Genomic DNA, 14,597 nt, shown 5'->3' with positions numbered 1-14,597 from the left:
TGGTCAGGTAGGGAGGAAGGAGCAGCAGCAGAAGCTCCAAAACTGGAGACCAGGGCCTGTCTCTTGCACAGCCAGCCTTGGGAAGTTGAGGTTGGAATTTTTTTTTTTTTTTTTTTTTTTTTTTTGAGACAGAGTCTCACTCTGTTGCCCAGGCTGGAGTGCAGTGGTATAATCTTGGCTCACTGCAACCTCCCTTCCCAGGTTGAAGTGATTCTCGTGCCTCAGCTTCCCGAGCAGCTGGGATTACAGGTGTGCGCCACCACACCCAGCTAATTATTGTATTCTCAGTAGAGACGGTGTTTCGCCATGCTGGCCAGGCTGGTCTTGAACTCCTGGCCTGTAGTGATCTGCCTGCCTTGGCTTCCCAAAGTGCTGGGATTGCAGGCGTGAGCCACCGTGCACGGCTGAGGTTGAATATTTGTTTAAGGATCTGGCACGTTCCCTTGAAGGCCAGGCAGAGTGATCAGCGTCAGGGATTCAAGAGCAGGAGTCCTAGGAGCTCACGGTTGTGGGAGAGAATGAGAGGATAAGCAGGAAGCACTGGCTGTTTGCCAAACAGGCTTGGCATGCCTTAGCCTCCCAGCAGCCCCGAGAGGATGGCTGTCCCCACCTGAGGGTCAAGGAAGTGAAGGCTGAGGGAGGTGGCCTGGTCAGTGGGGAACCCAGCACTCACCACCATGCCCTGCTGTCAGGTGCATCCAGATGAGAGCTGAGAGGGCCCTGCAGGGTTGTAACAGCCCCAGACTGTGCATGCATGATTTCTTTACTTTGGAGCTGTGTGCCCAAGGGGATACTCAGTCAATATCCACAAGAAACACAGTCCAGTGGGGGAGACCTTGGGCACCCAGCACATGACAACACCGGGGGTCCTGGAGCACAGTGCCGCCAGATCTGGCTGTAGGGTGAGTTTGGTCAGAGTGTGTATGCCTGGTCAGAAAGAGGAGGGACTGGGCCAGGCCAGCAGGATGGTGGCAGCTGAGGGAGCTTCCTAGAGGAGGTGGGACTTGAACTAGGTCATAGGACCCTGTTGTTGCATTCCCTGTGGGAGCTTCAGTCTCTAGGGATGAGGTGCTCAGAGCCCATTTGCTCTGCTGCGTGTGGGGCTTTGTGAAGAGAAAGCGTCCATTTGTTTTCATCGCGGGTTCCTCAGACAGTGTTCATAGTTTCCTGTCCTCCAGTGGACCTCCATGGTACCCGGCAGGTCTGTGGGGCTGTCTGGTCCAGCCACGGGGAAGTAGCAGCTCTGGGGACGGGGAGGATGTGGCCATCTCAGCTCGTGTAGGCCACACTTCTGGGAGAAGGCCTGCTCTGGTTGAGTCCCTGGGGTGCCCAGGGTGCCCAAGGTGCCGGGCAGTACCCCATTCAGTCCTGCCCTTGCTGGCTTGCAGAGGGAGGTGGGGCTGGAAGGGAAGTAGATGGGTGATGGCAGCTGGGGTCCAGAGGTAGGTCCTGGCCATTCTCCATTTCACTGTGCTCTGGATGGAAGAGCCTAAAAAATATTCAAGGAAACTTTTTCTTTTTCCTTCCATGCTTCCTTGAAAAACAAGTCCAGGGAGAAACCCAAATTCCCTATGGGGGAGGGGTGGGCAGAACAGGAGAAGGGGAAGTGACCTTATAGGGGAGAGAGGCCCAAAAGGTCCTTGTGGCAGAGGACCTGAAACTTGGCCTCCCACCTTCCTCTGAGGGCTGGGAGGCAGGGAGGAGCGCGGCCCATTTTGTGGCTCGGGAAGCTGAGATGAGGTAGGAGCAAGAGCTTTCCCTAGTCTCTTTTTCATATTACCACAGTAATATATGCTCCTTATAAAACATTCAAATAGGACAAAAATAGACAATGTAGGAAGTACTAGTTCCCTGCCGTCTCACCACCCGTCCCCGGCCCCCCCAGGTAATTGCATTACCGCTGTGCTTTGTGCAGTGTGACCAGCTGGGGCCGAGGGCCCCTGACCTGTCTGCCCCAGCAAAGGCTGGCTGTGCTTGCTGATACTAGTTATTCAGGGCTTGGGTGGTTTGGGGCTGGAGTCCGTACGCTTCTCTTTTGCCTACCTCCCAGGACTTCCCTGTGCTAGATAGGGCCTAGCCCAGATTTAGGGAAAGTGACTAGGGCTTAGCCTCTAAATAGGCAAAGAGTCAGGCCCAGGGTGGTCACTGGGCTGAGAACGTAGAGCTATGAGGCTGTTGATGCTGCTGGCTGGTTTTTCTGTCAAACTTCCTCTCCTGCCCCACAGACACCCTCACACACATCCTTCAGTCTGTCTCTCTCACTTTGCCTCTCCTCCCCTCACTCCCTGCCTGTGCCTTATAAGAGAGGTACCCTCTTGGGCATTTTCTCTGCCCACCCTGCCCGTGCCACCGTCTGTCCCTACCCGGCCTTCTCAGGGGATTGTCTCTCAGATTTGGGAGGGAAAACCAACAGTCTAGGCTCAGGCCACGGAGTGGGTCTCCAAGGAGGGGACAGGCCATAGCTCACCAGGGTTTCGTTATGACGGGCTCTTCTACAGGGATGTAGAAGAGTCGGAGGTGCCCCAGGAAGCCTTTTAAAAAAAACTTCAACATTAAAAAATAATCAGAATACTACCACAACTACCACCAAGCTTTTGCAGTGACTTAATTCTGGATCTTTGGATGTGTAGGGACTTTTCATACAAAGGCTCGCCACATCCCACTCTGTGTCCACCAGAAGCTCAGGGAGCTGGCGCTGTAGGGGGCAGAGCTCAGGTGGGAGGTGGCCCCCGCACCACTGACTGCGGCTTGGGTAGGGGTGTGTGTGTGTGTGTGTGTGTGTGCTGTGCAGTCACCAAGGGACTTTGAGCCCTTTAGTGACCAGCCTGACCACTACCACCAGGCTTTATTCCACCTTCATGCTCGATTGGCTGGGTCTGGAATTCCAGGCTAGTGGAAGACTTTTCCCTCAGAAATGTGAAGGCATTCCTTCATGTGGTGCCCAGTGTTGCTAAGGAAGACTCCAGTGCTGTTGGAATCCTTTCATGCTTGGTGTTCTAAACCTCATAGCTGTATCTGTTGGTGTGTGTCTGTCTTAGTTCATTGCGTTGCATACTTGTAGGACTGTTCTAGCATTCATGTTCTTCAGTTCAAAAAAACATTCTTGTATAATTTCTTTCATAGTTTCTTCCTTTTTGTGTTCTTTGCTCTCTTTTTTTTAAGTTAATAGACTCTATTTTTCAGAGCAGTTTTAGGTTTACAGAAAAATGTGTGGAAAGTATAGAGAGTTCCCATCTACTCCACCCACCACCCGCCGCCGTTTCTTCTGTTGTTAACATCTTGCATTAGTGTGGCATGTTTGTTGTATTTGAGAGCCAATATCAATACATTGCTAACTAGAGTCTATACATTACATTAGGGTTCACTCGTTGTATTGTGCATTCTGTGGGTGTATAACAACATGTGTCCACCATTACGGTAGCATGCAGGATAGTTTTTCTCTCCTGCAAAGTCCTATGCTCTGCCTATTCATCCCTCTGTCCTCCCTTCAATCCCCCGGCAACCACTGATCTTTTCACTGTCTCCATAGTTTTGCCTTTTGCAGAATGTCAAATAGTTTTGTCATGCAAGCATGAAGCCTTTTCAGATTGTCTTCTTTCACTTATGTATGTAAGATCCATCCATGTCTGTTCATGGCTTGATAGCCTATTTCTTTTTATCATTAAGTAGTATTCCATTGTCTGGATGTACCACAGTTTGCTTATCTGTTCACCTACGGGAGGACACCTTGGCAGCTTCTGAGTTTTGGCAGTCATGAACAGAGCTGCTATAAACATTTGTGTGCAGGTTTTTCTGTGGACATAAGTTTTTACCTCAGTAGGCTAAGTACCAAGAAGTGTGATTGCTGCTTGTATGGTCGGAGTTTGCTTGTTTCTCTAAGAAACTGCCAACCCCTGCATAAGAACATCTCTCCCCAGTAGGGCGGGCCCCAGCCACCCTGTGCGGTGGCCATGTGTGTTGGGGGCTGTGTCTGTGTCTCTCTGGGCACAGTGGGTGTGCACCGGGAAGAACTTAAGCTTTGGAGGGCTGGATGCCTGGCTCTGAGTCTCCATGGATGGCTTCCTTTACCACTGAGCCTCACCCTCCTGATCTGCACAATGGGGTAGTGCCTCTTACCTCATATGCTTTTTGGGAGGTGCGTGCGGGAGTGAGGTAAGAACCCTCATGCTGGTTGTAACACACCATAGATGCTCAACAGATGCGAGTGCTCTTCATCTTTCCTGGGTCTCTTTCTGCCATTCTTGTCTGTTCCTCCATCTTGTAGAGGTATTCCTGACAGGGGTTGGGGTGAGTCAGTGTGTGAATGAGGTGTGTGTGTGTGTGCGTGTGCATACGTGAGTGTATGCACTAGCATTCCTGTATTTCTGGCCCTGGGCCTCTGGGTGAGCTGTTCTTTCCTGGGCTCACGGGTGGCTGGGAGTAGAGCTTTGGCTGGGACTGGCCAGAGGAGATGATGTCAACAGGGAGAAATGTGGGTAGGTCTGTCTGTGCTGGGGCCTGGAGATGGGAGGGCCCTCCCGGGCCCAGCCTCACCCCTCTGGGCCTCAGAGTTTCAGATGTAGGGGAGATGGGACAAAGTAGAGGTCTCTGAGCACCAGGAGAAGGTCCTGGGGTGGGAGGGGGCGTGGCATGGTACCTACCTGGTGGTACCCGAGGAGCTTCCCCACTCAGGATGTGGTTTTCTCCATCATGGAATCATTTTGGATAGTTTCTCAGCTGTGTCTGAAGCCTGGAAGCCCAGGCCGATGGGTCAGAGCAGGAGCCTTTGGGGAGAGGCTGTCAGTGGCTCTCAGAGCAAGGAGGGGTCCGGGCAGTGCCTGGTACTGGGCGGGAGCCAGGCTCCCTGGGCCCATGACTGAGTTCTGCCTGCTCCCCTCTTCGCACAGGTGGTACAAGCTGCACTCCAAGCCAGGCAAGAAGGAGAAGGAACGCGGCGAGATTGAAGTCACCATCCAGTTCACGCGCAACAACCTGAGCGCCAGTATGTTTGACCTGTCCATGAAGGACAAGCCAAGGTCCCCCTTCAGCAAGATCAAGGACAAGATGAAGGGCAAGAAGAAGTATGATCTGGAATCTGCCTCTGCCATCCTCCCAAGCAGCGCCATAGAGGATCCTGACCTGGGCAGTCTGGGCAAGATGGGCAAGGCCAAAGGCTTCTTCCTCCGCAACAAGCTGCGCAAGTCGTCCCTGACCCAGTCCAATACCTCGCTGGGCTCGGACAGCACCCTGTCCTCAGCCAGCGGGAGCCTGGCCTACCAGGGGCCTGGTGCCGAGCTCCTCACCCGCTCACCAAGCCGCAGCAGCTGGCTGTCCACTGAAGGGGGTGAGCAAGCATGGGGCCGCCGCCCTGGGGAGAGGGGGCACTGGCTTTCCCCTTGGGTGGTGGTCAAGGCCTGGGGCCAGGAAATGGGGCCTCTCTTCCTGCGAGCTAACTCGGTGTGTTTCCCCTGCAGGTAGGGACTCTGCACAGTCCCCCAAGCTGTTCACCCACAAGAGGACCTACAGCGATGAGGCCAGCCAGATGCGGGTGGCTCCTCCTCGGGCCCTTCTGGACCTTCAGGGCCACCTGGATGCCGCCTCCCGCTCTTCACTCTGCGTCAATGGGAGCCACATTTACAACGAGGAGCCCCAGGGCCCTGTGCGGCACCGCAGCTCCATCTCGGGCTCGCTCCCATCCTCTGGCTCCTTGCAAGCTGTCTCTTCGCGGTTCTCTGAGGAGGGGCCTCGTTCCACAGATGACTCCTGGCCCAGAGGCAGTCGTAGCAACAGCAGCTCGGAGGCAGTACTTGGACAGGAGGAGCCGAGTGCTCAGGCTAAAGTCCTGGCCCCTGGGGCCAGCCACCCTAGAGAGGAGGAGGGGGCCCGGCTACCAGAGGGCAAGCCGGTCCAGGTCGCCACACCCATAGTGGCCTCCTCTGAGGCTGTGGCAGAGAAGGAGGGAGCCCGGAAGGAGGAACGCAAGCCCCGGATGGGCCTCTTCCACCACCACCACCAAGGCCTAAGTCGGAGCGAGTTGGGGCGCCGAAGCTCTCTGGGGGAAAAGGGGGGTCCCACCCTGGGGGCCTCCCCACATCACTCGTCCAGTGGAGAGGAAAAGGCCAAGAGTAGTTGGTTTGGCTTGAGAGAAGCCAAGGACCCAACTCAGAAACCCAGGTACGTCGTTGGCAAGACCAACTTTGCTCCTTGGGGAGGATGCTGGGGTGTGTGCTGCCTGGACCCTGGGGCAGGGAGGAAGGAGCAGATGTGGACCCCGGGCAGGCTGCTGGGGCTCTGGCTTTGCATGGTTAAGTGGGGGTGTCTCCCTAAGCCAAGCTTCGTTCTGTGTTTACGGACACAGGTGAGTTACGAGGGCATAGTGCTCTGAGAGTCCTATGGATTCAGGGGTCTGACTTCTCAGCCCTAGGCCTTGCTGCATGAGTTGGCATGCCCACCCCCTGAGCTGGAGGGAAGCAGGAAAGGCCATTTGTGTGAATTCTTTGCTTCCTGACCTCCACCTCTTGCCCTCTGGCCTCAAGGTAAGGAAGCCTTGAGAGATGAGGACTGGAGACCGCACCCTCAGACTTCCCTTCCCCTCTCAGGAGCTAGAGGACTTCTCCCCAGCTGACTCTGTGATTGCTTCCCTCTGGGAGACGGGAGTCAAATAACTGAGGCCACCACTCCTTCCCCCGTCCATTCACCCCCAGTTGCTTCCCCTGGCAAGAGGCTGTGGGCAGCTCCCATGAAATCTGTAACCCATCTCTGTCCTTGGAGACCTTGGGGGGTCCGGCCCTCTCTGATGTCTCTTGGTTTTGAGGAATGGCACCGTGGAAAGTGCTGGTGGCAGCTGCTCCATTTTGAATGTACTGAGTCCCCCAGTTCGGGTCCCGGGCAGAGCCCCTGAGGCCCACCGTTTGCTTCCTCCTAATTCTGAGCCAGGGGAGGCTGTAGAATTGTATAGCAGGGTCCAGAGAGGGGCTCCAGGCACAGGTCACAGAAGCATGTGTCCCACCTTCCCAAGGGCCTGGGGCCAGCCCTCATGGGCAGCATCTGTGGCAGCCCTGGCCAGTGTGGTGAGAGCCACTGTTTCTCTCAACAAGCCTGCCTTTCCCACTCCATGGCTGCTTGGACAGCTTTAGAGGACAAGCACAGTAGCAAGGGGGCAAAAGATAGGGCAGAGGAAGGACCCTGAACCTGTTGCCTAGAGCGGAGAGGAATCTTGCAGTCTTGGCTTTTCGTTTCCCTTTGGCACTCTGAGTCTGTTGAGAGGAGTGGGGAGAGAGATACAGGCCTTTCTAGGTTTGGGCCATGGTCAGCTGACAACCCCCGTTAGACCCTTATAGACAGGGGTGGGGGGTGGGTCAGTTTCAGGGGCATGCCACCCCCTGCCTCCCTTGCTTGGTATGGCAGCTCCTGTCCCTACTCACCAGAGCCCAGGCAAGCTGCTGGCCATCTGCGGCCTGGGGGAAGATTGGGAAGAAAGAAAAGGGGGCAGGCCTTTCCCAGATGCCAGGCTGAGCTGGTGGCCCTGTGATAGCCAGCTAGAGGTATTTGGAGGTGGTAGGGTAGAGGGAGGTGGCAGGAGATCTGGACAGGGCATTTGCTGGGAGGAGCTGAGTGCCTGGATTGAAAGAGGCACAGACCACAGGCTGCATGTGGTTGTCCATATGGTGTCTCTGGGCCTTTTCTGGGGCAGGGTGAATGCTGAGGCCATTTGTAGGTGAGTGCCCAGGCTTTGGGCTTGGACTCCCGCAGGCTGTGAGTCTGTGGGGTTGTCACTGGCCTGGGGCACTTACAGTCTCCATCCTCTTTCTCCTGCTTCCCCATGTTTCCTAATGGCCTCTTGGAGTCTGGAGGATTTGGGTCACTGATGGCCGTAAGGAAGCTGAGGTTTCTGTCCTGCTCTCACTTGAATTCCAAGCCTTGTCTTTAGCAGGATGGAGGGCACTCAGCATCCCTCCCCAGATGGGGCCCATTTGCAGGTGGCGGCTGCAGGGCCAGGCTCTGTGGCCGTGCATTCCGATGGGGCGGGAGGGGCTGTGCTTTGGGTACGATGGCCTGGCCTGGACAGATGCGACACCTGGCCTTGGAGCTCAGTCAGCAGCATCCTGGCCTCATGTGCCTTGCAGGGAAGGGAAGGCTGGCCTGGAAGAAAGGACTGTTGGCGCTTCCCCAGAGGGCTTGCTTAGGGCTTCTGAGGAGAGAAGGAGAGGTGGGCTGCCTCACGGCAGGAAGCTGTGAGTCACCCAGAACTGGAGTGACTGAATGTAGCTGCAGGATCTCCAGCTGGGGCCTGGGGAGCCTGTCCCCAGGTCCAGAGATTGGGGGCCTCTGCCCTGGGGCTGCCATTGCAGATTGCAGGATGTTCCTCACTAGGAAGAACAGCGGCGCCCTCTAGTGCTCCCATGTGGCACTGATGCCCCACAGAGAGGCCCGGGGCTGAACGTGTTCAGTGTAGTATCCAGAGAAAGGCTGCTGCCGTGAGGAAGGAACAAATGAGGCTATGCAGGACTGAGAAGAGGGTTCTGCTGTTCCTCTTACGTGGCCTTTGTCTGCTGGGGTCCATGGTGGTCACACTGGGCCCCTATCAGTGTGTGCTGGAGTGGGGAGTAGGTAGTTGAGACCAAGCTTGTCTTGGCCGCAGAACTTAGCCTCATTCCCCTGCCCTGTTATGAGCCGTTCACACTGAGCTGCAGTATGGGCTACTTCATGTGTGTTTGAGGACAGGCAAGACCACGCATGTTAAACCCACCAGGGCCAAAGTGGATTGTCTTTGTGTCTATCCCAGGTCATTCTTGTGTTCCCTTGATCCCCGCCCTCCACACTAACCATAGGACTCTGTGCACAGAAGGGGATCAAATGTTGATTACAAAAACTGTTAAAGCTGGGAATAAGTGTGGTACAACATAGAGGTGAATGTATCATGATGGTGGCCTCTGGCAATCTCTGCAGTGGCTCCTTGCACCAGGCATGGTGGGCAACAAGGTCCCTGTGGGCCTGGAATGTGCTGTGGCAGTGAAAGGAGGTTGGCTGCATTCTTGGTGGTGTAAATGAGTAACTATAATGTGCGCCCAGAGGCTTGGAGTTAGAGCAGCCTCATGTCCTGCTTGTGCCTGTTCTCCTGGCATGGTTATTGTATTAACAGTGTTCTGGTTTGGAAGATAAATGATACGCTCTCCCTACTTACAGCTTACAAGACCCCTCTGTCACCTCATTGTGCCCAGGTGATGTGAGAGGATGTGCCCGTCTCTTGGACATGTTTCCTGGACATTGGGCCCATCTCAGGAGGGTCAGGAGGTCGTGCCTCAGGAGGGAAGGCTGAAGGGCAGTGTTGCTGGAGGTGAGCGCGCCTCCAAGGCTGGCTTCGGCCTTTGGGGGATTGCCTGGTAGAGAACCTGTGCAGATCCACTTGCCATCTCTGGGACCAGTGTGTGGAAATGACAAGGACACAAGCTCTTTTCAGCCTAAGGAAGAGCTGTCTGCTAGTGACACCTGGCCTTCAGCTACAGAGGTAGCCCTGTGGCGTAGTGTTTAAGAAGAGGGGCTGTCGGGGTGAACAGGTGGTTCCTGTGTTGAGTGGCAGGTTCAACCAATTGTTCAGGGCTTCCTGCAGGCAGTAAAGTTTTATTCCCTCAGGTTGAAGGGGCAGAGACATCTGGACTTCTGACTTCCTTCCCAGCATCTGATCCTAAAAGAGAAGACAAGTCAGTATATGTTGCTGCCCCCACCGCTTGGGGGTGGGGAGACTGCCAGGCTGGCACAGTGGGTTCTAGGATGCAGAGGTGTTTATCTGTTCTCAGTGCACGACCGGCAAAGACAATCACACGTGGGAATATGTCCCTGACCTGGGCCAGGTGGAGTGGGAGGGAGATGTTTTGAAGTGAGAACCTTCAGAATGTGCATGTGGTGTGGAGCAAGGGAGAGGAAGGCATGAAGGAGGGATGTGTTACCAGATAGGAGGACGGACAGGATGCCCTCAGAAGTACTGCTGGCTCTGTAAAGCCTGCCAGGCCCGGTGCTTGGAGTCCCTTCCTCCAGGGAGAGCCCTTTGCTAATTCCATACCAACAGGTTTGTGTGTACCTCTGGGGAGCTGGCAGGGAGAGGGAGGTTGCCGAGCCTAACCTGGGGCTCCCAGTCTACTCCCCTGTGGTTCTTGTCCCTGCAGTTCTGACTGCCAGCCAGGTTGCTGAAAGACTGCAAGGGTGAGTGCAGGCCAGGTTAGGGCTGAGGGGCAGAGCTAAGCGTGGTGCTTTTAATGTTGCTGGGCCTTTCTTCCTTCAGACCACTGTGGACTACTGTCCTAAGGGGCTGGGAGAGAAGTAGCTCAGCGTGCTCTAGCCCTGTTCCTGGGGGGCCGGGTCCTGTAGGCAGGGTTGGGCTGGCTGTGGTATGGATGCTCTAATGGCAGGTGGGCTGAGGTCAGGCTCTTGACCTGGTGGTGGTGTATGTTGCTTCTTACTCCCTTTGGTCCCCAAGGCAGGCATGTGTGCCTTGGCCTGGGGCTTGTCTGGAATGAAGGAAGAAATGGCATCCGCTGGGGTTGAGGCTCTGGGTCCACGATTCTTCCTCTTTTGCTATCTTCGCCATGACCATAGAAGCAGGGTAGTAGTGGGAAGCCCAGGTAGGGTGGGAACAGGTAGAAATTTTTACCTCCCTCTCCCTCCATCTTTAGGTGGAGGGGATGAGACTGAGAATTTACCCTTGGATGGGGAGTTATTGTAAGGGGAAAAATAGGGTCAGGAGACTCTCTGGAAGCTGATTCTTAATGAGAAATCCATGGGTTTGGGACCTGGCTGTGTTCTACCTGTGAGGCTGACCTCCTTGCTCTCAGAACCATCTTTGGAGCCACCTGTGCCTCTGTTTGGTTGGGCTCCTTCCTGTGTTCTGCCCCTGGTGGTAGCTGCCGAGCTGACCTGCCTCAGCCCACCTCTGTGTGGGTCTGCCCTCTTTGAGTCCTGGGTTCCCGGGAGAATCCAGGCAAACTCCAGACAGCTCATACTCTTGCCACAGGTGCCCTTCCTACCCCAAGCCATACTTCTTATGGGCTGGCTGGCAAAGCCTGGCTTCTGCCCCTTCAGGACTCACTACCCACATTTCCTGTGGAAGAAGCTGGTTGGCTTGAAAAGTTGGATATGTAGGGGTTTCCCCAGGATATTTCCACCTGGACAGGCAGGGGCCAAGAAACAGGGGTCCTGGAAGCTTAGAGCCAGGGCTGGGAGACCGGCCATGAGGAGGGAGACTGCTCAGAAAGCAGAGGGTAAGGCCACCAAGGTCTGCCTCTGACGGTGGCTCAGTGGCAAGGCAGCCATTTTTTCTGGCCTTCTGTCTGTGTCCTGGGGAAGTGACAAACTCTAGTTTGAGAGCACGCCCCTGCCCGCATCTCTGGAGTTGGCTGCACTCTGTGGATAAGCACCAGTGCAGGGGTTGTTCCTCCTAGAAAGGACCCTGCCCTGGACAAATGAAGGCCAGCACCTGTTCTCCAGTGTCCTAAGAGCACCTTGCCTGTCCCCCATCCCCAGAGTCCTTGAGAAGCCCCTGGTGATATCCAGAGTTGCTGCTGCTGCCACACTGCCAGCCTTGGGAGACAAAGGCTGGACCATCAGGGAACGTGTTGGTTGATGTTCTCCACAGGTGGCTTATCTTCCTTAGCCAGTTAGGCTACCCTCAAAGAAACAAGACACCTTGTCACACCAGATGACAGCCCGTCATTACTTCTGCTTCTGCAAGGGATCAATAGAACCCAGGCTGTTTCAAGTGTCAGAATCCAGGTGCCCTGCTAGGTCCTGTAAGTTCTGGCTTTGTCCAGCCAGATACCTAGGCCTGGCCTTTCTCTGATCTCTTTATCCCCCCATGCCAGCTGGTGTTTTCTTTGCTTTTAGTCCTAAAAGGGGCCAGGCCTGGTGGCTCATGTTTGTAATCCCAGCACTTTGGGAGGCCAGGTGGGCAGATCACAAGGCCAGGAGTTAGAGACCAGCCTGGCCAACATGGTGAAACCTCATCTCTCCTAAAAATACAAAAATTATTCAGGCGTGGTGGCACACGCTGAGGCACGAGAATGGCTTGAGCCCAGGAGGCAGAGACTCTGTCTCAAAAACAAAAAAACAAAACACGGGATGTAAGGTGCTTTCAGATTAGTTTTCCCAGACGTGAATTCCTTGTTGAGTAGAACTTAGAAGCTTCAGCATGGGATAGAGGAAAGAACACTTGGTTAGGTTTGTATCCTACCTGTCAGATGAGATGATTTCTCTCCAGGGTTGGAGTGAGGATTAAAGTAGCTCTGCTCAGCATCTTTCTCCTTGGGAGGCACTTGATAATGTTACATGTTGGGGTCTTCCCTCTGTACCCTGGCCCAAGTAGGTAAATCCAGCCTATGTGTGTGTTGTGGCCCCTGGTCCCGAAGCAGGGGGTGGGGCGTGGGACTCAGGGACCTTTCCAGTCTTGGCATTAACCAGGAGGCTCACGATTTTGTCTCCCTCCACAGCCTGGACGTGTCTCCTCAGGTAGAATCTGACCCAGCTGCTCTTCCTCACCACCTCCCCTGCTCCCCTGGGCTCCGGCCCCTCCCACTCCTGCTCCCACTGCTGCTCCCATGCTAAGCACTAACCTTTTTGCAGCCGCCTCCCCCGCTGCTGCCACTGCCGCCGCCGCCACCACCACCACCATCGCCACCCCTGAAGCCACCCCACCTGGATTATTGGGTCTTACCAACCCGTTCCTCACCTCTTTGCAGAGCAACCCCTTCTTCGAGGAGCTCATAGCCGACATAGCACTAAACTCTCCTTCACCTGCTCCCTCTCTCCCCAGTGCCTCGAGGGCCAGTCCCACCCCCCTGGCCTCCCCTGGGAAAGCCCTGCCTGAGTGGGACAACACCTTCAACGTCTTTGCTGCCAGCAGGCTGCGTCCAGAGGCCAGGAGCGAGATCCTGGCCCCTGCAGGAGTGGGGCTGGAGGCGGCAGGGCTGCAAGACCCAGGCCCCGGGGCCATGACTGCGAAGGCAGCTGAGCCCCAGGGAGACCCTGGGGGAGGAGGAGGAGGAAGAGGTGGGAGCAGCGTGTGGCTGGAGCCCAGGGTTCCTCTGGACTTGGGACCGGACCACGAGAGCATGAGTGCGGCTGACCCGGGGCCCCTCGGGTTGGTAGGGGCCGGCCTGCCCTCCTCGTCAGCCCAGCTGCAGCTGAGAGCCTCAGCCTCAGAACCAGACAGGGAACTGCCAGCCCCAGAAGGGGAAGCAGGGCAGAGTCCGGCAGACAGTGGGACATCTCTATTTAGCTCCCCAGAAGTGATCAGTGTGTGGGAGAGGCTGCCGGGCCCAGACAGCGCTGCTGAGGGCCAGGACGATGAGTCCTCCCGAGGCGAAAACCAGCTTTGCCCTGACGTCGAGACAGCTGACGATGCCTGGCCTTGGGATGTGGTCACCATTTCTCCTGCAGCTGAGACGGGCTCACTAGTCTTGCGGGGAGAGTCTGATGAGCCTCCTCCCCAGGTGCAGCCTGAATCGCCAGAAACTGTGAGCCCCAAGGGGAGCGAGGGGCTTCCCCCGCTGGAGCCCGAGCCTAAACCTGAGTGGGTGTCTGACAAGGGGCTGCAGCCCAGCACCCCACCTCCCAAGCCACCGCGCCTCTTCACACCCTCAAGATCTCAGGAGGAGGAGGAGAAGGCCACAGTGGGGCTGAGTAACAGGGGTCCAGAGACAGAGGGAGAAGATGCCTCCCTAAGTGCACTGGTTGTCGGTCCCCCTGAGACCAAGGAGGAGGGAGAGAAGCGTGAGTCGGAGGAGTCTGACAGCTGTTCCTCTGCAACCCTGCTGGGCCAACCTGGCCTGGAAGAGCTAGTGGAGAACGCCAGCCCCCCTGTGTCTGGGCCCTGCCTCTCTGTGCCCACCAGCTGCCCTGAGGGTCCTGCCCCCATACCCTGTCACTCAAAGAGCTTGGCTCTTCAAAGTCAGCACATCTGGGGGGCTCCAGAGGTTGGAGAAGGCCCTGAGGCTCCTGAGGCCCAGGGCCAGGATCCAGTAGGAGAGGGGCTTGGGTCCCTGTCAGTCACCTCCCAGCAGGCTGATGTGTGGGTCTCCAAGGAAGATGCCTTGAACCCCTTCTTGTTTCAGGGGAGCCGAGATCCTCCCAGCCTCTCATCTGCATCCCCACCAGGGTCGAGGGAATCTTCTATTCATTCTGGTCCAGAAGAGCTGCCCACTCCCCCAGAGCCTGACTTTCCACCGCCCCCTCTCCCGCCTTGGGCCAGCCACCACCGTGGGGGGCCCAGCCCTCCATGCTCTCCCCTGTCTGGAGCCCGGCCCCTGACCACCTCCTCCGCACCACCAGGGGAGCCAGCCTTACTCCCTGGCCCCCTTGAGCCCTCCCCACCTGGGGGCTCCCCTGCCCTACTTAGGGAGGACCTCGCTGCAGCCACCCCAGCCTCCCCGCTTGTGCTTCTGCCCTTGGAGACACGACCAGCTGAGGAGCCACAGCCCAGTGCCAGGTGAGCATCCACCCCCAGAACACTGTCCAGGAGGAAGGGGGTGGACAGGGGGCAGAACAGCCCAAGGGACTAAGGGGTTCACACTCCAGCCTCATCCTTTGTGGGGCAGGTGAGGGTCTCTTTTACTCCAGGGGCAAGACGG

At 56.3% G+C, this 14,597-nt stretch overlaps 1 protein-coding gene across 1 annotated transcript in view; it reads left to right on the top strand.

Moving 5' to 3' along the window:
• RAB11FIP5 (RAB11 family interacting protein 5) overlaps positions 1 to 14,597 on the top strand; it is a 38,934-nt gene that overhangs the window by 18,108 nt on the left and 6,229 nt on the right. The window contains 4 exon segments of the mRNA XM_033175088.1: positions 4,887 to 5,323; positions 5,454 to 6,153; positions 12,459 to 12,517; positions 12,520 to 14,455. Of these exon segments, the coding sequence (XP_033030979.1) occupies positions 4,887 to 5,323; positions 5,454 to 6,153; positions 12,459 to 12,517; positions 12,520 to 14,455 (3,132 nt within the window).

Source organism: Trachypithecus francoisi, unplaced genomic scaffold (assembly GCF_009764315.1).
Source record: "Trachypithecus francoisi isolate TF-2019V2 unplaced genomic scaffold, Tfra_2.0 Lachesis_group17, whole genome shotgun sequence".
In the NCBI taxonomy this organism is placed as follows: Eukaryota; Metazoa; Chordata; class Mammalia; order Primates; family Cercopithecidae; genus Trachypithecus; species Trachypithecus francoisi.
The sequence above is the reverse complement of the archived record's forward strand: the minus strand, read 5'-3'. Positions and strand labels throughout refer to the sequence as shown.